Source organism: Ictalurus punctatus, chromosome 19 (assembly GCF_001660625.3).
Source record: "Ictalurus punctatus breed USDA103 chromosome 19, Coco_2.0, whole genome shotgun sequence".
Classification (NCBI taxonomy): domain Eukaryota; kingdom Metazoa; phylum Chordata; class Actinopteri; order Siluriformes; family Ictaluridae; genus Ictalurus; species Ictalurus punctatus.
Window position 1 is genome coordinate 16,956,493 of NC_030434.2, and position 22,871 is coordinate 16,979,363.

The following is a 22,871-nucleotide window of genomic DNA, read 5'->3' on the forward strand; positions in this document are numbered from 1 at the left end:
ACACTGTATCTGTTTGAACACTGAAATAAGACTGACTTTCTCTTCGACCCCTTTTGGGGAGAGAAAAAAACGTAACTGCATAGTTCTCGTCCTGACTTTGTTAAGGCAGATGCTTCTTTTACAACTTCGAAAAACGGTTGCTACTGATATGTTGCTGTATTTCCATAGCTCATAATATTTCAGTAGTGTAATAATAAGAACACACAGAAACCAGTTGTCAGATTCAAAGTTTGCAGACGAGTATTTATTTTCCCAGCTTTTCTTTGCTGCTGATAGAAAACAGGCCAGCTAACTCCACAGCCAACTGGACAAGATGTCATGGAGTCACTGAATGTGTTGCTGATTGCTGTGGTGGGATGTGTGATGTTCTGTTTTGTTATGGGCCTCTCAAAAATTGCATACTTTTGTGTGAATGGTTAATGCCAAAAAAATTATATTCTGAATCAAACCACCACAATGTGGCATTGAGAAATGCATTGTCTGTTCATCTCAGTGTGTAAATGTGTCTATTGTGCATGCACAAAAGTATGTGAGTGCAAGAGAGCTGGTAAAATACTTCATGGAAATGCAATTGGGTGACCAAACTATGCACAGAATATTCTCACAAATGCCAGAGACATGGGATTCCACATCACTGGCCCAGCTTGCACAAACTTCCCCCACCCCCCCAGCCAACTATATGCCTGAGCCAATGGACTTTGCCTAACCATACAGCTGGGGGCTGAAAAGATTCATGGGTAGCAACATTCTTTTATTCAAAATTGTTTATGCAAAGTTTAGGGCTGGCAAATTTGAGAGTATATTTTTTTACACAGAAAATCTGGCACTTTATGTCATGTATATTCAGAAAAAAAGTAATTATTACTATTTTCCTTATTATATATTATCACTGTTTCTTTATGATTTGAACAATTAATTATGCTGAATTGTGTCCCAATTTAATTATGTACACCCTGTTTCTTTTTTCCACAGTAGCCCAATATTTTCAAATCTATTTTGACATAAATCCATCTCATCCTTTTGTAGCCTGGTTATACATGTAGTATTGCAGCAACATTATTAGGTTAATAAATGAATTCATTTCAGTGAACATCGTTGCTCGTGACTATTCACTGTGTGGCTAAAATAAACCCCCAGAAATGATTGTTTAAATATTAATAATATTAAATCAGATCAACTTATGTTCATGTAGCACTTTCCAAATTGAGAGCAGTTGAGTGATTGTTGCTGGTGTGACCCTCATCTCTGCCCAGTCCTACCCAGCAAGCATTTGAATAGCTGTTCACGCCGCCTCATTCCCTCGCTCAGCACTCTTTTCCTGTGTGAAAAGCATTACAGGCAGTCAGCGGAGCAGAATTAAAGCAGTCGTGTTTTGTTAGCCGTCTGAACTGCTGGCTACCGGAACCGCATAAGCTCCCAACACTATAGCCTGGATTGGGAGAAAAGTCAACCTCAATTGTTTCACACAAACATTTTGTCATTAAAAAATATGAGGCAGAGCAAACAGGGCGGTGTGGGGCGAGGAGAGACCTCTGCAGCCGGGTATTATGCAGGTGTCAGGAACACTCAACTCATTCTACCAGAGTGAACAGGAGACGAGGTGTCATGCCATCCTGCAAGATAATACTTCTGGTCTGATTGACCTTAGTGCAATATGCTTGGGCCAAAACAGACTTTGGTCTGTGTCTGAGGACACGGGCTAACGGAGAATCTAAGACGATCAGATAGCTGATAAGTCACAACCGCTCAGTGTAGATGTGAATAATGCTAGACTAGGAGCTGGTGTTTTGTGTGAAAACAGATTCTTTTAAACTACAACTGGTGTGAAAGCCCATTAATCTACAAGAAACTCTTCAGAGCCAGATAAGTGAGTATTCATTTAACTGTTAAAGAGAAAACCAGTACAGGGACTGTATATGTGACATTCCCAAAGCAGAAAACATAGCCAAAAACCAACACAAAACAAAACAAAACACAAAAAAAGTGGGGACCCAGGTCCCACGGCTATTGAGAAGAAACCCTCATGTGAATGGATCAAGGGGGCCCCAGGTCTCCATAAAACTCACTGGATTAGAGATTAACCTCTATTCCCCACTGGTCACTAGAGTTTCTTTGGTGGCTGAAAAGCCAGGAAGACATGGGTCTCCTTGTTTCAGAGGATTTGAATCCTATTCACTGGGAGCTGGAATCAAAGGCCACTAAATGCATCACAGGCATCAGCATGAGTCCCTGCAGAAAAGCCCCTTGGCGTTCTTCTTGTGCAAAGAGTACAAAGCAAAGTACACTCCTCTCTCCGCTTCCCTGCCCCCTTGTGTTCTCAATACTGATTGGATATTAAAATACCCTCTGTGTTTTCTGTGTGCGCGACGGTCTCTGTGGGTGTCTTAAGCTGTCTCCAGAATGTGATGTCGAGTGCAGAGGAGTGGATGGGATAAGATGAGGGCTCCAGGTTTAGTGCTCTCTTTGCTCCTTCTCTTTTTTGAGAGGTCTCAGGAGCAGGTTGCCGTCTCTCTCTTGCACACAGAAACCCAACTCTCTGAGGATGGAGTCATCCGCCACCCCCTGCCTCCTTAAACCCTGCACCAGCCTTTGGTTCTCCACATTATGCTCCAGAATGTTCCGGATGGCAAAAACAGCCCACTGGCTTATGACTGGAGCAATGGTCAAGGAGAATTATGTGATCAAACATACATTGTACATTTCTGTCATTAATTTAAAAATAAACTGATGATGAAAACATATGACAGTATAACCATGATCTTTACATGTATATTTGCAGCTGTTGTTGCCTTGACCACTGTTTCTCTTATTATGAAAACAAAATGATAGCAAAGCATTGTGGAATACTCTACTCCATGAAGATAGTTCTGACTGCACCCTTGGTCTAAGTAGTCTGTCATCATTTGTGATTGATGGTGTTTATACATCAACGTCATTCATGGTCTTCATACTCTGCATACAACACACTGCATTTTGGTATGGTTTAGTATACATAGTGTGGATAGTATGCCATTTCATATGCAGCTTTTATTTCTGACTACAATCTAACACACCTGAACCAGTTAATTGAGCCAAGGACAGGTATTGGTAGCTGTATTGTGTATAGACTCAACAAAACTGGACAGTTGACAATAAAAAAAAAAAAATATCACTCACCTGGTCTTCCAACCTTTAATTGGCCAGTTTTGGGCTGTTGGTTACTTGGCTTTTCTGGTGATTCCTGTTCTTGGCTGATGTGACTGATCTGTTGTAGACTGTACACCTCAAGGTTCGACATGTGCATTCTGAGATGCTTTCTGCTCACCATGGTTTTAAAAAGTAGTTATATGAGTCAACATAGCCTTTCTGTCACCTGGAACCAGTCTAACCTTTCTCCTCAGACCTCTCAACAAGATGTCAACAAGATGTCTCTGCCCACATATATAGTCAAGCCCATATATATTTGGATATTGACAAAGTTATTGTATATTACAGTATGTTGGAGGGAAAATAAAATAATGAAAATGAGCTCAAAGTGTAGACCTTCCGCTTTAATTTAAGGTCATTTACATCACTTTTTATATGTAACTCTTTCACAACAGTTGGCCAGATCAAGATCACCCTCTAGGAGGTAGGCGTATCTATGTCAGTCAACAATCATAAGAAGCCTTCACCAGAGAGTTTTCCAGAGGGTTTACCACAAGATCCAATCCAATCCATTGGTAAGCCTCAAAAACAGGAAGACCAGATTAGAGTTTGCCAAAAACATCTAAAAAGTCCATACATTTCTGGAACAACAACCTATGGACAAATGAGACTAAAACCAACTTTTACCAGAATGATGTGAAGCATACTACCTCATCTTATGGCATGGGCATGTATGGCTGCAAGTGAAAATGGTTCCTTTGTATTTATTGATGATGTGACTTCTGACAAAACGTCTGACTTCTGAGGTATGTAGGGCTATATTATCTGCTCAGATTCAGCCAAATCCTTTTGGATGCCATTTCATACTGCTTATGGACAATGACCCAGTGACTATAAAAGCAACGCAATATTTTTTTTTAAGGTAGGAAAGATGCAATGTTCTGCAATGTCCAAGTGAATCACCTGAACTGAATCCAGTTGAGGATGCATGCTGCATGCTGAGATGCATGTTGAGGGAAAACTCCCCAAGAACAAGCAGGAACTGAAGACAGTGGCAGTAAAGGCCTGGCAGAGCATCACCAGGTAGTCATTGACTGCAAAGGATTTGGGACCAAGTACATAAAAAAATGACAATTTAATTTATGACTGTTAGTTTATCGAATTACTTTTGGTTGCTTGAAAAGGGGGTTACTTCATATAAATCACCCAACATAAATATAAATGGACATAAATGCACTTAAATTATACAGCTCCTAAAGTATCTAAAGTATTTTGAACAGATATGACATCAAGAAAAGCTGAGTTGGGGCTATGTAAGGTGGAGTACCTTAAACCTGTGGTGCACTGTGGTACACTGGCCATGAGCCTCAGCCAACAACATCTACACTTTAACCCTGATAGAGAAATCGCTCATTTCCCATCTCATGGTGTGGTAAACCATCCATTAGTTATGGAAGCTAAGGGGCTTTTTCTATGAGCTATTCGGTGCACAGCTGGCTGTTAAACCGGAACAGAGCCATTACCAAAGCGACACAAAGAAAGGGGGATGTAGAATGAGTCATGACCAAGGATACAGGGATTGTTACTGTCTATATTGCAGTTGTCCAGGATGAGGGCTATACCATCCAGTTCTCTGACCTAAGGAGACAAATGAAAATAACAGAGGACATTTTACACCTGAAGACACATCCAGATAGAGCAGTACTATAAACTGGGGCCATCATAAGCCAGCCTGGATAAAACCCAATGAATTTATACTGAGGAATTCTGGGTACTGTTCTTCATATTTGGATTACTGAGTTAGCTGGTCTGAAGAAGGAAAACAAGATTCAGAAGTATTCTATACATTTTTCATTTACTTTCATTTAATTTACGTGGCCACGAAACAAAGGTCATGTAGTTGTAATGTTTACACTGTATGTTTTCTTGGGCTTTGGCCATGTTTTGGACAATTAGTGCTCTCATCTACAAATCCAACAAATGATTTAATTCAGTGATGTGAAAAAGTATTTTGTATCCTGATTTCTTCTGTTGTGTATATCTCATACTATATTGTTTCAGAAATGAAAACAAAATCTAATATAAAACAAAGGCAACCTGAAAAAACACAAAATACAGTTTTTAAATGGTAATTTTATTTATTGAAACAAAAAAGTTATCCTATACCAACTGGGCCTGTGTGAAAATGTATTTGACCACATAGTTACTAAATTTTGCATTCACTAATTCTATGAAACTGCATTCATAATGGGGTTCAGCTGGACTATACCTGATTATTATAAACCCTGTTCAATCAAATCAACACTTAAACAGAACTTTTTCAACAGGGCCTGGGCAACTTGCAATTATTGAGGGAAACAAGAATTCAGCTCTCTACCAGAAAATTCTAAAGAAGAATGTCTGGACTTCAGTCCGTAATTTGAAACTCAAGCAAAACTGGATTATGCAATAAGACAATGATCCAAACAGAGGAATAATCCTAGTGCTAGAAGTAAGTGAAAGCCTGATCTCCAGTTATTGGAAGCGTTTGGTTGCAGTTATTGCTGCAAAGGTGGCACAACCAGATTGTAAGTTTAAGGGGACAATTAGTTTTTCACATGGGTGATAGATGTTGGATAACTTTTTTTGCCACAATAAATTTTTTTATTAAATTAAAATGGTATTGTGTGTTTACTCAGGTTGCCTTTATTTTGTGTTGTATTTCGTTTGAAGATCTAAAACTATTTATTATGAGATATACACAAAAACAGGAGAAATCTTTTCACAGCACTGTAAGTAAGCAGGTTACAGCTCACTATAGGTGTAGTGTCTGGTATGGATATTTTGAATGAAACTGTACTTGATGATCTACCATAGAGGCATAATAAGACACAGTGCAATTGCCTTGCATGATATGACTGTAAGATGACTATAATACACATTTGGATGTTTTTCTTTCACCTATTTAAATGAGACACATATTTGGTGTCTAATTCCTGCACTGAACATTTAGCATGCTTTTCCTCATTGTGCACATGAAAAAAAATCCTAGTCTTGATCCACAGTATTTGCTGTATCTACTCAACATGGGAGCTTGCTGTTTTATCAGAAAACTCAAATGGGCTACACTATTCAAGTCTGTACAAGCACCGAAGAACTGATTTAACCCATATCCTAATGAACAGATATGGCTGACATCATTTTACCATGTATTTGTTAAGCAACACAAAATAATGGAGCTCTTGTTGTGCTGGTTTTTTTCACAACGGGTATCTCACCGTATATTAAACAAGATGCAACTAATTGTATTAACAATAAAATTGGGAGAAAACTGGAGTAAAAATAACACGTAAAAAGTGTTCAATGTCCTCCCACCACATTAGTACAAGAAACGAAATGCAGAATATAAAATGCTAACTACACACCTGTTCATTTTGTATTAAAGAGAAAGCTAAACGGGAGAGTGGGGGAAGTAAACAACTTCCAAGAACAAAACTCTAACAAGGCAATTAAGATCGGCATGTCTTTGTGCTGGCACAGATGCAATATGCTCCAAGCAGGGAAACCCATGAGAACACAGCGGTGAGTGGCAGCCTTAACAAGCGAAGGATTACACGGTCAATCAGTGAGACCAAAATTTCGGGATGTCTTGCTATTGTTTTTTGGCCTTTGACCCTTTACTTGTGTGTCTTGACCCCATTTAACAGGACTGATGCAAGTCTCTGCTATTAGCTGACTGAATGGGAGTGATCTGAAAGGGTGCAAATGCTGCCATCACAGGAGGGTACTCACAAAGGAATTAATTAAAAAGAGAGAGAGGAGGAACAAAGTGAAAATCAGCTTGGGGAGGGGCAGAAGAGATGATACAAGAAAAGAGATTCGATAGTTCCTGGAGCTTTTATCAGTACATGCTAATCCCTAGATTAGTTTTCAAGGAGGGAGACTTCACTAACAAAAAAAAACAGAACCCAAGTAGTTAATAGTCAGTAAGGGTGCAGACCACGAGAAGTGAGTTTTCTGCAGATTGCTTTTTGTGCTAAACCTAAAGCATGAATCAAAGCCTTCAAGGATTTCTGGTTCTTGGTCAACCGTTCCTTTCCAAAAAAATCGACAATGTGTCTATAAACCAGAGTTAGGAAGTGATTTGGCTATTTAAATAGAAGACTTCCTTCATTAAGTAATTTTGTCTAGAATGATTTGGTCCACACTAGTTTTTATTTACTGTCAGAAATACACCATTAGTATTATTTTTTTCCTGCATTTGTGTGGTTTGCTTGTGTCGTACCTGGTTTTGGTTGGCTGTGTGTCCATGGCACAGGTTTCCAATCAGCCGAATGAGGTGGGCTTTAAAGCTGAGGGCAGGGTGTGTGCCGACTTCGTCTGATGACGTTAGAGAGAAATCCTGCGCTGCACTGAAAATGTTTTTACTGGCCTTCCCTAGAAAATGCACTTCTTTCAGGAGCTCTAATGCACAAGAGATATTAAGGATAGTATAGTTAGGGCGAACAATAATATGTAGAAAGCATATAATGGAAAGGTCATTTTGCATTTGTATATAAGAAAGAATCACTGAAAGCAAAGTTCTATGAGACAAAGGTGATAAGGTTATGTGTTAAAAGGTGAAACAGTTGGTAAGCAAGTGGATGCACTTTTAATTATGTAATCTTCTTCCAGCTTTAACAATAGTAACTGAATTGCATTTTCTTTATGCACACTGTCCTTGTGAAATATTCAGATGGAAACATACTGGATGACAGAATTACTAAGCAAGAAAATAAAAATAATAAGATAGAGCAAACGCAGAGGTAAATCATGTACTGTCATCCCCTGTGTCTCTAACTGTGGTACAATGTAGCGTGTAGCTGTAATGGACTGTGACCTGGTGGTGGAGTAAGTTCCCAGCAGTGGCACACAGAGAGACGACTGCTTTATGTGTTTTCTGAATGAGACAAACCATCCAGAAATAGACTCTTTCCAGTCAGGGGCATTTGAATAACCGCAGAATCTGACGAATAGCCCATTCAAATGCTTTACATCTAAAGTTGGGCTTACACCAGGATTTTATTTTTGATTTTGGAATCAACTTATTTGAAACAACTTATCTGGTGGTGTGAAAGTGTAAACAAGTGCATCTTAAGCTTTCTGATCATGAACCACACCATCTATCTCTCTCTCTCTCTCTCTCTCTCTCTCTCTCTCTCTTTCACACACACACACACAAACAAAAGTTAAACCCAGCACCATAAAGTTCTTTTGGTTTCTAGTTTTGAGGAAACCCTTAAAAGTTTTACAATGTTCTGTTTTTCCTTTAAGAGTGCAGTTTTACTTGAGGCAGCCTGATATTATCAAACTTAAATTCTTGTGCGAGATGGCAGAGACATACAATATAAGCACTTGTGTGGTGGTGTGAGAAATTCCTTTCACATGGTGAAACTTTAGTTCTAAAAATGACAGATGTTCCTGATCTAATATATGTTTCTCTTTTGCACATCTCACACTCAAGTAATGTTAAGCAAAAATCTAGCCACCCCCAAAAGTAAAAAGGGAGAACATCGCATTTAAAAATTCCATTCTGACAGTATTGCAGGACAATCATGCACATTTTGACAGAAATTGACAGAAAGCCTTAATTGATTTGGGTTATTTCTAATAGACTACACCACATTTTCTCTGTGAGAAAATCACACAAGGTTTTAGTCTTCTTTAAGGAGACTGACACAGTTTTACCACCATTTAAATTCATTCATTTCTATATAATTTTGAAAAAATATATTTACATTTTCTAAAAACATTATTGGAACAAAAACTGAAAATGAGCTGCAGCCCCACAGTCCAAGCCCTACACTGGGTAAAGCCACAGCTTGGGTAGAAGTCCCAGCAAATGTGATAAAGCTGAAATGTGAAGATACAGTGCATCCGGAAAGTATTCACAGCGCTTCACTTTTTCCACATTATGTTATGTTACAGCCTTACTCCAATATGGATTAAATTAATTATTTTTCTCAAAATTATACAAACAATACCCCATAATGACAACATGAAAGAAGTTTGTCTGAAACCTTTGCAAATTTATTAAAAATAAAAAACAAAAAAAAGCACATTTACACAAGTATTCACAGCCTTTGCCATGACACTCAAAATTGAGTTCAGGTGCATCTTGTTTCCACTGATCATCCTTGAGATGTTTCTACAACTTGATTGGAGTCCACCTGTGGTAAATTCAGTTGATTGGACATGATTTGGAAAGGCACACATCTGTCTATATAAAGGTCCCACAGTTAACAATGCATGTCAGAGCACAAACCAAGCCATGGAGTTCAAGGAATTGTCCGTAGACCTCCGAGACGGGATTGCATCGAGGCACAGATCTGGGGAAGGGTACAGAAACATTTCTGCAGCATTGAACGTCCCAATGAGCACAGTGGCCTCCATCATCCCTAAATGGAAGAAGTTTGTAACCACCAGGACTCTTATGAGAGCTGGCCACCCGGTCAAACTGAGCGATTGGGGGAGAAGGGCCTTAGTCAGGGAGGTGACCCAAAACCTGATGGTCCCTCTGACAAAGCTCCAGCGTGTCTCTGTGGAGAGAGGAGAACCTTCCAGAAGAACAACCATCTCTGCAGCACTCCACCAATCAGGTCTGCATGGTTGAGTGACCAGAAAGAAGCCACTCCTCAGTAAAAGGCACTTGACAGCCCGCCTGGAGTTTGCCAAAAGGCACCTGAAGGACTCTCAGACCATGATGAAACAAAGATTGAACTCTTTGGCCTGAATGGGAAGCGTCATGTCTAGAGGAAACCAGTCACCACTCATCACCTGGCAAATACCATCCCTACAGTGAAGCATGGTGGTGGAAGCATCATGCTGTGGGGATGTTTTTCAGTGGCAGGAACTGGGAGACTAGTCAGGATCGAGGGAAAGATAAATGCAGCAATGTACAGAGACATCCTTGATGAAAACCTGCTCCAGAGTGCTCTGGACTTCAGACTGGGGTGAAGGTTTATCTTCCAACGCTACAACGACCCTAAGCACACAGCCAAGATAACAAAGGAGTGGCTACAGGACAACTCTGTGAATGTCCTTGAGTGGCCCAGCCAGAGCCCAGACTTGAACCCGATTGAAAATCTCTGGAGAGATCTGAAAATGGCTGTGCACCAACGCTCCCCATCCAACCTGAAGGAGATTGAGCGGTCCTGCAAAGAAGAATGGGAGAAACTGCCCAAAAATAGGTGTGCCAAGCTTGTAGCATCATACTCAAAAAGACTTGAGGCTGTAATTGGTGCCAAAGGTGCATCAACAATGTACTGAGCAAAGGAAGGCTGTGAATACTTATGTACATGTGCTTTTTTTTGTTTTTTATTTTTAATAAATTTGCAAAGATTTCAACCAAACTTCTTTCTTGTTGTCATTATGGGGTATTGTTAGTAGAATTTTGAGGAAAATAACGAATTTAATCCATTTTGGAATAAGGATTTAACATAACAAAATGTGGAAAAAGTGAAGCGCTGTGAATACTTTCCGGATGCACTGTATAAGAATGGACAAAGTGTATAAATGATGCCTTATGAATCAATGTTTCACATAATGTGAACTTTTGTTTAAGATTGTTGATATAAATGTTTAAAGTAATTACGCAAAAGTGCTATAAATTTCACTTCATGTTATATAGCTACAAATTACAGCTACAGTGTTATGTAGCTAATGTTAGCTAAGCTGACTGTCTGAAGCATAAGGGATGTTAGGTGGAAGCACATTTATTTAACGTAACCTAAACTGCAAATATACATTTCATATGAATGTAGGCGTGTAATTATTGTGATGGCGGTCATCCAGTCCATGCGCACAAACCATGGGACCCTCCAAACATGACCGCTGTCCGGTTGCTGAAGGGACAGCGCAACTTCAGCACCATTGTTGTGGACTGAACTCAACCTCCAGCAACAGGGATTCACCCAAGAGCTGGCACTAGGAAATCCGCACTGCCACGGAAGAATTGCTAGCCCTATGTAGACTGAGCACATGGCCGCCGCCACTTCTCATCCTGACCCTTGCCGAAACACCCAGTGTCTCCTCACCAAAGATGACAGGGAAAATCGCTGCCGAGGCCTTCATGCACACCTTCGAGCGCATTGTCACCACGAGGAACGGCCTAAGGGAGATTGAGCCCCCTTCCTCTTGGGGGAGGCCCGGTTGGCCTATTACACTCTCCTGTCGGCAGAAGCAATAAACTACAACACGCTCAAGGAGGAAATCATGGTGCATTGTGGACTACCTCATGCTAACATTGTAGCAGAGTTTCACAAGTGTCTGGGGCCACCTCCAGGAAATTTCCAAATTGCCAAATTGACAGCCTGCTGCGTACAACCAGAAGATAGCTACAACCAGAAAATTGAGCTGCCACTGAAGTCGCAGAGTGGGTCACCATGGACAAGTTCCTGAGGACTCTTCCACCCAAAGAGTGCAAAGCGGTTGGCTTGCAGTCCCCTGGAACTCCCAAAGAAATGATCAAGGCACCAGAGTGTGCCCTGGCCACCTTGGTGATCAGCAGAGGGTTGTGAAAAGAGTTCCCCCCAGTCCCCACCGGGTTTTCTCATGCACCTGGCCCATTCAAATCCACTAGCTGGCCATCTGGGAGCCAGCAACACCCTAGAGAAGCTGAGGGACCGATTCTACTGGCCAGGCATGGAAGCAGAGGTGCAGAACTTCTGCCAGTGACAGCACACCTCCCCCAACAAGCCTGCACCTGCCCCACTTATCCCGCTCCTAGTCATTGTTGTCTCCTTCAAGAGGGTGGGCATGGAACTGGTAGGGCCACTTCCAAAATCCACCCAGGGCCACAAATACATAGTGGTTATTTTGGACTATGGCACCCAGTATCCTGAGGTGGTCCCACTCCGAAAAAACCACCTCCCGGAATCCCTCTTAACCGACCAAGGTACGCCATTTGTGTTAAAACTAATGTCAGACTTCTGCCAGCTGTTACAGGTTAAGCATATCAAGACGCCCATCTACCAACCTCAAACAGACAGTCTGGTCAGATGATTCAATCAAACGCTGAAAAGGATGCTGCGGCAGGTGGTTGATGAGGAGGGGGGGAATTGGGACCTCGTCCTGCCCAATGTTCTGTTCACAATGTGGGAGACACCACAGGTGTTCATGGGCTTCACCCCTTTCGAGCTCCTCTTTGGATGTGGCCAAAGAAGCATTGGGAAGAACAACCTTCACCATTCCGCAACATCATCAAGTAGGTCCAGAACATGCAGAAGCGGATTGACCAGGTGGCCCCCGTAGTGAGGAAGTACATGAAGGAGGCACAGACAGACCAACAACAAGCATACAACTGGCCAGCTAAGTCAGCGAGTTCCAGGCTGGGGACTGTGTACTCCTCCTGATGCCCAGTCGCTAACTGTAAAGTACTTGGCCTGCTGGCAAGGGCCGTACACAGTCCTTGAACGAGCAGGCCCAATGAACTACAGCCTGCAACAGCCAGGTAACCGAACACCCAAGAATATCACGTTAACCTGTTGAAGAACTGGATTGAGCCTGTCAGCTTTGTGATGTCCCCTCAGACTTTCCCAAGGCAGACCTTGATCCAAAAAGAAGAACTGACACCTTCACAGCAACAGGACCTAACGGAGTTGGTGGACCAGTTCCCGGACTTGTTCTCGGCAGAGTCAGGACTGACACATCTGGTCCAACATGACATTAAGATCCCACCAGGAGTGGTGGTTCGACAGCGGCCCTACCAAGTTCCAGCCGCCCGCAGCCAGGTTATTGAGGAGAAAGTCAGCAAAATGCTATGGGATGGGATCATCAAGGAATCTGCCAGCCCCTGGTCTAGCCCCATCATGGTGGTGTCAAAGCCTGACAGAAGTCTCAAGGTATGTAACGACTTCTATAAGCTTAACCAGCTTTGCTTTATTCTTCCCATCGCTGTCCACATTATATTTCACATTACATAAGATTGCTTAAATTAAAATAACTCTTTAGGTGTGTGTATCGGAACAGCCACTGGCATTTTCTGACTATGCATTTATTGGCCATACAAAAGCAACTTAATTCAGCACACACTACAAAAATGATATACTCTGTGAAAACTTGTCATCTAAAGCGTCAGTGAAAATTTGTTACAGCAAAAAGACAAAACCTGATGTTAAATTTGACAGGCTGTCTGTTCTTAAAATCTGTTACAATTTTATAAGTTGTGCAGTGTATAATTAAATATATATATATATATTTTGGATGTGATTTATAGGAAATGTTGCTAACATTTAAAAACCAAACCCGGTAAGCTGACCAACCACAATGTATTTACCAATTGTTGTCTGGAGAAGGTCTGGGTGATTCTGAAGATCCATAAATTTTCTCTGTCCTGACGTCATGTCACAGAGAATATCCAGGAGTCTGATTACTGCCAAGGCCTTAGTCACACAAACCAATGGAGAGATCAGTTAACTCTTTCAACCCAGATCTGCATTATCATACACTGAAGCTTAAGGAGATAATTACCTGCTCATCAGCTGATGAGACGGAGCTGAGAGTGAGAACAGCCTTGCAGCTGTGCTGGAAGGACAATGCGAAGAACTGAGCTGTTCTCAGAGGAATCACACAGTCTTCCTCTTTAACTTCTCCAAGTTGAGTTATCACAAGCTCCAGTAATGTAAGCCTTTTCAAAAGAAATTGAGAATACATTGTAAGTAAAAGCAGGTATTTTACATGTGATTATACAGAGTCTGTATACAGAGTCTTTTTTTTATGTAAATACAGATTTTTCACACGGATTTTAATACACAGACAAATCAGCAGCTTCACAGAAGTGCCGCATTAAAAACCATCAAATCTTTGTATTCTGTTACTGGTCTAAACCTCTCCTGTTTAGGGCACATGCAGGGTTCTACTATAAAGGTTCTTTACCTTTCATGATCACTCATCTCTGAATACATCTTCTCTGTGAGCTCGGAGGATTTGAAGAAATGTTGTGTGACAATCAGTACTCTGCAAACCCAAATCACACGTACTTTATCACAATTATATAGATTTCCATTTTTCTGCCTAACAGCTGGGCTGCAAATAAGGTAACCAGATCTGCTAAATACAACATACGTCCAGTCAATGTCAGGCAGAGTACGACACAGTTCAGTGATTTTCAGGGCCACTTTCAACTTGATCGGATCCACGCCCAGCTGCTCTGTCTTCTCTGTATCCAGACAGGTGTATATGACCATGCACATATATGCCACAGCCTTCTCATCATTCAGTTCCAAAAGATCCCTGAAAAGACAACAGAAGGCCTGATTCAGAGGCATTCCTGGCACAAATCATATGGAACCAGTCTTACTATTAAGGGGACCTGCATAATGAAAAATGCAGGATTGGTTGGGGGTGATGTAAATTCGCTTACAAAAACATGTGTGGAAAACCACAGGCCCAAATGTCATCTTTACATAGTTGGTTCCCAACTGCGGCATTGCCGAGAAACTGAATTCCACATCGAAGTGCTGCCAAAACAAGATATTGGATCTGCTGAGATGCCATACTACAATACAACAGTCACTCAAAAATGTAAATGTACTATACAGAAATGTCACATGATCATAGCATTGTGTTGAACTAGTCAGGTAAGAGTCAAGACCAATTTAAGCAAAATGCAGCTAGGTTTTAAATGTCATTTGGCACATTAAATAGACTTACCATCGAGACGATGATCCGACGCTCCTGGTGTAAGCGTAAGTAACTTTCCAAGAATCCCTAATGATACCTGGATACAACCCTGATCCCTATTGGGGGAAAGATTAAATGTGACACTTTTTTTTTTTTTTGCACATTAATAGCTTGTGGGAAATGCTGGATATAAACCCACCGGTCACTTTAATAGGAACACCTATACACCTGCTCATTCATGCAGTTATCCAATCAGTCAATCATGTGGCAGCAGCACAATGCATAAACTCATGCATATACAGGTCAAGAACTTCAGTAAATGTTCAAATCAAACATGAGAATGGGGGAAAAATGTGATCTCTTTGACATTAACCATGGCTTAGTTGTTGGTGCCAGATGGGCCGGTTTGAGTATTTCAGAAACCGCTGATCTCCTGGGATTTTCACGCACAACTGTCTCTAGAGTTTAGGCAGAGAGGTGCGAATAACAAAAAAACACTGAGTGAGCTACAGTTGTGTGGGTGGAAATGCCTTGTTGATTAGAGAGGTCAGAGGAAAATGGCCAGATTGGTTCAAGCTCCCAGGAAGGATATAGTAAGCCAAATAATCACTCTTTACAACTGTGGTGAACAGGAAAGCACCTCAGAACACACATCCTTAAGGTGGGTGGGTTACAGCAAAAGATCACATTGGATTCCACTCCTGTTAGCCAAGAAAATTAACCTGAGGCTATCATGGGCACAGACTCACCTAAACTGGACAGATGAAGATTTTTTTAAAAAAAAGGATTTTTCCAGTCTTCAACTGTCCAGTTTTGGCGGGCTAACAGATAAAGTGGTGTACATTTGTGTAAAATGTTACTAAGCAAAACTGCGATTTGCCACTACTAATAATAACAACAATGAAAGACACCATGAAAAAATAACACCAGATGACACAAACTTGAAGACTTACAAAATAATTGTACGAGGCTAGAAAGATACTCTGCCCCACCTGCAGTATCTATTTACAGTGACATTACTGGGTCTCATTTAGCAGTCTTTTAGTAAAGCTGTGTATTTTTGTAAGCCAAAGTGAACAAAAAAATTGCCAGCAGGTTTACAAAACTTTCAGTAACACTGATTTTCTGCGTAATGATGTGCATATGTTACTAAATGTCAACCAACTGAAAATTACCAAGCATGTTCACAGCAAACTGATTGTAGTGATTCTCACAAAACTCCACAATAGGCACAAAGGTGAAAATGACCAAATGATGACTAAACGGTGAGACTGGCTTAACACAGCATGTGCAAAATCTTCCAGAAATGCAGCTGAGCCATTGCAGCTCATCAGATATGACAGACACACAATAACTCTTTTTATATGGTGCCATTTCTTGTGATATTGAATAGATAGTCTTAATTTTCTTATGTATTTCATTTTGATTATATTCTTTCAAGTCATTAAAATGCACATAATTTCCTTTACATTTGGAGTGCAACTGAAAGCAGCAGTGCAAACTTGAGCATGTAATTCGTATATAAAATTGTATTAAAGGCCAGTTATATGATTTAAAGCCAATCAATCGAGGTTCACATTATTCATACATTTACACAATTTCAGGAGCAATTATAGGATAAGAATGTTTTTCTGAACTGGACTTTAATGCGTAACAAATGCATAACACATTTCTTACATAAAGGATCTTGCTAAGGATTGATGAATAAATTTGTTCGTATCCAGTTTGATAAATAAGGCCTGAGTTGGTGTGTTTGGGGAGCATGCTTAGATCCCTAGTAATCCCACTAAGTGTAAACATGACGGACCAAACATAAATCTACAACGACCTAGCTAACATTTAAATCTATTACCAGAAAAAGTGGTCTAGAATTTGACTGTATGCCTGTTCTATGCTATATAATAAACCCACCAGTAATATGCAAGGTAAGTTACCGTAGAATGCGCTGGTTGTGAGGACACTGCACACAGGCATTTCTCTGCGCCCGGAAGCACTCGGCTGTAAGCTGGAGACACAGTGGTGCTGTCTGTGCCTCATCATCCTCTAGAAGCTTATCAGAAAGTCTCGATAAAAGTGCCGAGAGACTGTGCAGGACCTCGGTCTCCACACCACACCTGGGAGCACAAATACAGTAAAAGGACCCCACCACACATAAGCCTGATTAAGTACATTAAAAAAAAATGCTTTTATTTGTAAGCAGCATTGATGAAAAGTGAGAAGTAAATGATGTATCCGCTATACTGTCAGCTTGCTTATTCATTCAAAGTAGCCTGAAAACATATGCCTCCCTGCAGCATAAGCAGTCCAGAACTTGTCTTCAAACACAGGATCAGATGCTCTGATGACCTTCATGATCAAGACAAACTCTAAGGGGACCTGTTGGGACCTGTTGATATTAAATTCTATTATCACTATACAACAGCAGCTGGTGGATATTTCCTCTCAGATTATCTCAAATTCTCTGTTAGAAAATTTGGGCTCAGAGTATAGGGTTGACCATTGTACGGTGCCAATGAAGCAGCTAATATCCCTGCTCTTGGACCCAGCAATGGCAGTCTGGGATTTAAACTCACACCAATCTGGTCATTAGCCTTAACTACTGACATTTTTACATTTACGGCATTTGGCACACGCCCTTATCCAGAGCGACTTACAGAAGTGCTTTGAAGTCTCTATCAATAAGTACATCCCGATAGGTCACGGACTAAGAATACCACTAGTCTAAAAACTCTGTTGAGAGGTAATATAGTAAGAAAATATAGATTTATTTATTTATTTATTTTAATGAAATGTGCTAATTTAAGTACTTTAAGAAGAGGTAGGTCTTTAGGCGTCATTTGACTCAGCTGTTCGGACATCTAGGAGAAGTTCATTCCACCACCTAGGCTCTAGAACAGAGAAGAGTCTTGATGCATGCCTTCCTTGTACCCTGAGAGATGGTGGCACCAGTCTAGTGGCACTAGAGGTTCAGAGGGAGCGTGTAGGAAATGCTAATTATATGATGAACAATGTGAGATTTAGCAGACATGAACCGAAAAGTCTGTGTTGATATTGTTATTAGCAAATAACAGATCTAATATTTTAGTTTTGAAAGAAATGATTTTGTTTCAGTGTTTGGTGGTAAGGTGGTGCAAAGGGTAGTGTTGCTGCTTCAGCTCTCCGGGGTCCCCAGCTCAATCCTGAGTTTGGGTTACTGTCTGTGTGGAATTCTGCATTTTATCTCCACAGCTGCATGGGTTTCCTCCCATCTCCCAAAAACATACCAGGTGGATTGGCTCTGTGCTAAATAGCCCCTAGGATAAACATGCGTGTGTGTGCGTGTGTGTGCGTGTGTGTGTGCGTGTGTGTGTGTGTATGGTGCCCTGCAACGGGACTGGCGTCCCATCGAGGATGTATTCCCGTGTCAGGCACAGAGTTCCCGGGATAGGCTCTGGATCCACGGCAACCCTGATCAGGGTTCAATGCTGTGAAAAATGTTTCACAACAAAGGTGGGAATGGTTTGTCCCCTCATCCATAGTCTAATTGGTTTTTAATGCTAAGCAAATTTAGGACATTTCTTCTCTAAACATTTTGCCTGAAAAATCCACTGACACTAAATGTTCATACACAACTAACACAAAGCTACATAAACAAGTTTCAGATATTGTTTCTGTTGACTATGATATCAGTTTAGGTTGCTCTATAACACCGTCATGATAAGAGTGATGTATATTTCCTGTCCCCTATATATATAAAAAACAGCTTAACTTTAATGTTTGTGATAGTTTTATGAAAATATATGACAGGACCATGATACCTTAATGACAGTTATTGTATATTTTCTCAAGACGTTAATTAGACTGAGTTTAATTTTAATGTTTGACGTTTTCACCAACAAACATGTTTAAAACATTAATGTCATTGCTAACACTAAATAAACTCCCTATATATTACTGCCATTATTTTAAGCAACGATTACATATTCTATTATTAATAGAATTATTAATATTATTTCTAGAAACAGTTGTCGCAAAAACACTGACGTTAGCTTAGCTAAGCTAGCAGCTATAACAGTTAGGACTGGACATGGATGGTCACTTTCCCACTTTATGTCTCCATAAAAATATTTTCGCACCTGAACTGCTCATCTCTCAAAGCCTTGGTTACCCTCTGTAAAGAGGACAGATGCTGCACAGTCAGTCTGTCCGCACATATCTCATCCATCACAGAGTTTAAGCTGAACATGCTTTTACTGACAGAACAGTGAAAACCGCAGCACCAGCTTAAGCTTTCAAAATTAAAGTGCTCATGGTAGCGGAAGTGAAGTTTTTGATTTCGCGGCACGAGAGGAAAAATATTAAAATATTTTATACATTATATCATAAATATCAAATCATCAACAGATACATTTGAACGAGTTTATTTTATTCTATTAATTCATGCTTTTCTGTTCACAATGAATTCTTCTGTTTTATTCACATTCGTGACACTTGCTTCACATGTTCAAACCTATGTTTCTGTTTGATTTAATTGATGTAAAGCCATGTAGGGACTGCATAATCTGTTAATGGAAATTTTTTGCTTGGCTAGCTAGACAAGAAAAAGTATTTAAGTAGGCCTATGCACTGTCATTGCTTGAGGTCAAATACCAATGCCCAATACAGTTCAATACAAAATACGCATGTACTATTAATGGGTAAAAAGTGTTTTTGATTCTAGCTATATTGCCTGTTGACAATGCATCAATTCCCATTTCATAAATTTGCCAAATTCTGGCTCTAAAACAATTATGGGGACAATTATGGGGATATAGTACATTTGAGAAACAGCTTTGCATCATCCATGTACCTGTATCTTGTAAGTTCCTACAAAATGAGATGACTGGCCTCACCTTGCATCAATTAAGAATAGTAGCATTGCTCATTCCAGTTCTTTTCAGTTCATGTCAGTGGATTTCCTTGATATATATTACCACTCAAAAGTCTACAATGTTTTAAAAGTATTTGCAATATCATTGAGAGATCACAAATTCAAATCCTGACGATGCCACAGCCGGCTGTGACCAGGAGCCAATGGAGCAAAATTGTCATTGCTCTCTGGGTGGAAGGGATAGCATACTGTCAATCAATGTGACACTAGCCAATCGTGAGTATCTCTGAACTCATGTATGTGGAAGAGGGTAGATAACACTTTCCTTCAAGTGTGTTATGCAGTGCTGGGATACAGCATGAGCAGCAGTTTGGCTGGCTTCACGTGTCTCAGAGGAAGCATTTGTTAGCCTTCACCATCCCTGCTTGGTGAATGGCATATGACTGGTGGGTGGGAACTGGCAGGTGACCAAACTCTGGAGAAAAATTGGAGAAAAGCCAAAAAATAATTCCATACTGATGCTTGTACTATTTTACAAATTAAAGTCTCAGTGAACTCATACATGCACAGGACCTACCAACTTTCCATTTCCATGTTAATGTTGTGGCTGTGCTAAGAATTTTCCACCACTCAAATTATATCTGGTCAGTTGTAGTCCTATGATGATCCATTTCAATTGGTGGACTATACTGAACAACAGTCCTTCATAGTATACCTAAAAAGTGCACTTACATGATTGGTTTACCTGACAAAATGACAACTCAGTGTATGTGGATGAGAAATGGTTACAAGCTCTGGCTCTAGCTCAGTAAAACAGTTAGTCACCAACAGCATCTCTACAGCTGTGTACACACGAAAACAGTAAAATGTTAAGTAAAGGTTTTCCATCAGTAGCATTTCATGATGTAACATTCTTAGTATGCCTCTATAAGAATGACATCAACAGCACCATAAACCAGGCCATCTGATATCCATCCATCTAAATCAGGAGAGGCAGCAGATCTGTACAGTTTTGCCATGTCGCTCACAAACACCTCCTGAACCTGGTAATTTAGTGGTGAGTTGAATCAGGTGTCTTTGAGGAGGGAAATCACCAAACTGTGTTGGACTCTCTCCCTCCACGACCGGAGTTGGTCACCTCTGATCTAAATCAAGTGTTCAAAAGGGTTTAAGATCAATCGTTCCATTTTTCACAATGTTGCGTTGGATAAGTATTCCAGCTGTAACAACAACTGCAACTTTCACTTTTAAATTTTCATGAGTGCTAGAGTATTTTTGGTCATTGGCTTACTAGTCTGTGGTCCATTTCATTTTTTTCTGCTCTAGGAAATGCACCAGAGGAAGTTGGTTGAGGTTAAAGAATATAATTACAGGTGGTTGCATATCAGACAGTGATCCTTTGGCTAGGGTGGGCCCAAAGCTAATACACAAATGGTGCACTACAGCAACCAAACCCCAATATAGACACACTGATGATATGAAAAGGAAGCAAAGTAAAAGCATCTACTTAATGGATTATGGACAAGTTCTGCTCACCATGTCTGTATTTGGTGTCTGCACAGAGGGGAATTACATGTGGTAAATCAATGATTACTAAGCACTGCAGATAAAAGTATATAAAATATTAGAATAGATAAATCCAGCTGATGAATGTGTAGTGGTTTAATAAAAGTCCTTAATACACATCACTCTGGGAAGACGGACTCTGTAATATATTATTCCTACTAGTGTAATTTGGCTTCCTGTTTGTTGTACAGGATGTCAACTGTCAGAGTTTTTAATAATTAGATGAAATGTTATACCTATTAAAAGTGATAAATCAATGTGTGTGAGTGTATGTATGTGTACACATGCATGGTGCTCAGCAATGGACTGACATCCCATCTAGAGTGTATTTCCACCTCACTCCTAACTGGATCCACCACAGCCCTGACCAAATAAAAACAGTAACTGAAGATGAATGATTGGATGAAAATAGTATTAAATAATAATAATAATAAACCAAAAACATCACAATACAATCACAGTTATTTATACATACCAAACATGCACATATGCATTAGCTTTAAAATTGGGGGGGGGGGGGGGGGGCATAGAGCTGTTAAAACTGATTACTGACAATGTTAAGCAGCTCTACTAGAGCAGCTGATAGGTGTTACTCTCTTATGAGCCAAACACCCTTTTCTAGAAAATTTGCATCTGGCTTTTGTCTTTCCCATTCCCAACAACCTACAGCCTAAACTCCTCCTAATCACTAATTCATCTGACCCTGATTCACTAAAAGAAAAGTGGAGTGTGACTGGATGCCAGAGTTTTTTTTTTCTTCTTAGAGGCCTATTGTAATAAAGGGCTGATTGCTAAGGAACAAATGTCCTTGTGTTTATAGTCTGTCACTGCTCCTTTTCTCAGAAGAGTACTTGTGACATTTGAGATCATATGTCGCCAAATTGCAATCAAGTCTGCCACTAGAGATGTCTGCCTCTCAACATGCTCTCTTGTTTGCTTCAAAAATGAATGGGCACACCCAGATAGTGTTGCATATTTACAACCAGGGATTGGATCAGTCCAGTGATATCTACGTGTACCACTGCTAACGAATTCATAGCAGGAATTTCTGGAGCTACCATAAGAATTTGAGTTTTCAAAAGGCAAAAATTAATCTTTGGTCTTCCTGGACATATTGTTTCTCAAAGTCAAGGCTCTACATTGGATTGTAATAGGCACACGATCTTTAGAAGCTTGTGAATTTGAGCTACATAACCACAAATACTAATGCCTGATGCTAATTATAAAACTGATTGAGTGCAATACTACAGAGTTCTTATAAATCTTCTGAAGTAGTAGGGCAAGTTTATAAGCACATGTGAAAAACTCCGGTATTAAAGCTGGCACATGTAACAGACATGTGCAAGAATATTTAGGCTTATAAACAGAAAGAGTCCATACTCTATGGGAAAAGATCAGATTTTGGAAAATCACAAACCACGACTGTTTCTCAAAGATCATTTACAGTCATGCTATTGATTATTACCCAAAACCAGCACAGAAGGCCATCATTCATCTTTGTGGCTGGGAGTGATGTCTTGCAGACTGAGTTCCACTCAGTCGCCAGCATCCACAGAACCAAATATAGACAGCATGAATATTTTCAACATTTAGCACTAAAGAAGTGTTTGAGAGTGTAAGAGAGTATAATAGTTGTCATGATCAGCATCATATTATTAGAAGCACAAAGAAATTGACAGGACATTGACAA

General features: G+C 40.2%; 1 protein-coding gene across 1 annotated transcript; it reads right to left on the bottom strand.

Moving 5' to 3' along the window:
• Positions 1-214: 214 nt before the first annotated feature.
• Positions 215-19,030, bottom strand: atxn10 (ataxin 10). Its single transcript, XM_017494717.3, has 11 exons — positions 18,882-19,030; positions 16,701-16,880; positions 14,797-14,882; positions 14,507-14,603; positions 14,209-14,376; positions 14,020-14,100; positions 13,615-13,771; positions 13,421-13,526; positions 7,391-7,569; positions 4,701-4,764; positions 215-2,651 (listed from the first exon to the last, which is right to left on the bottom strand). The coding sequence occupies exons 1-11, from the start codon at positions 18,989-18,991 to the stop codon at positions 2,452-2,454; spliced, it is 1,428 nt and encodes a 475-aa protein (XP_017350206.1). The 5' UTR covers positions 18,992-19,030; the 3' UTR covers positions 215-2,451.
• Between the last annotated feature and the right edge of the window lie 3,841 nt (positions 19,031-22,871).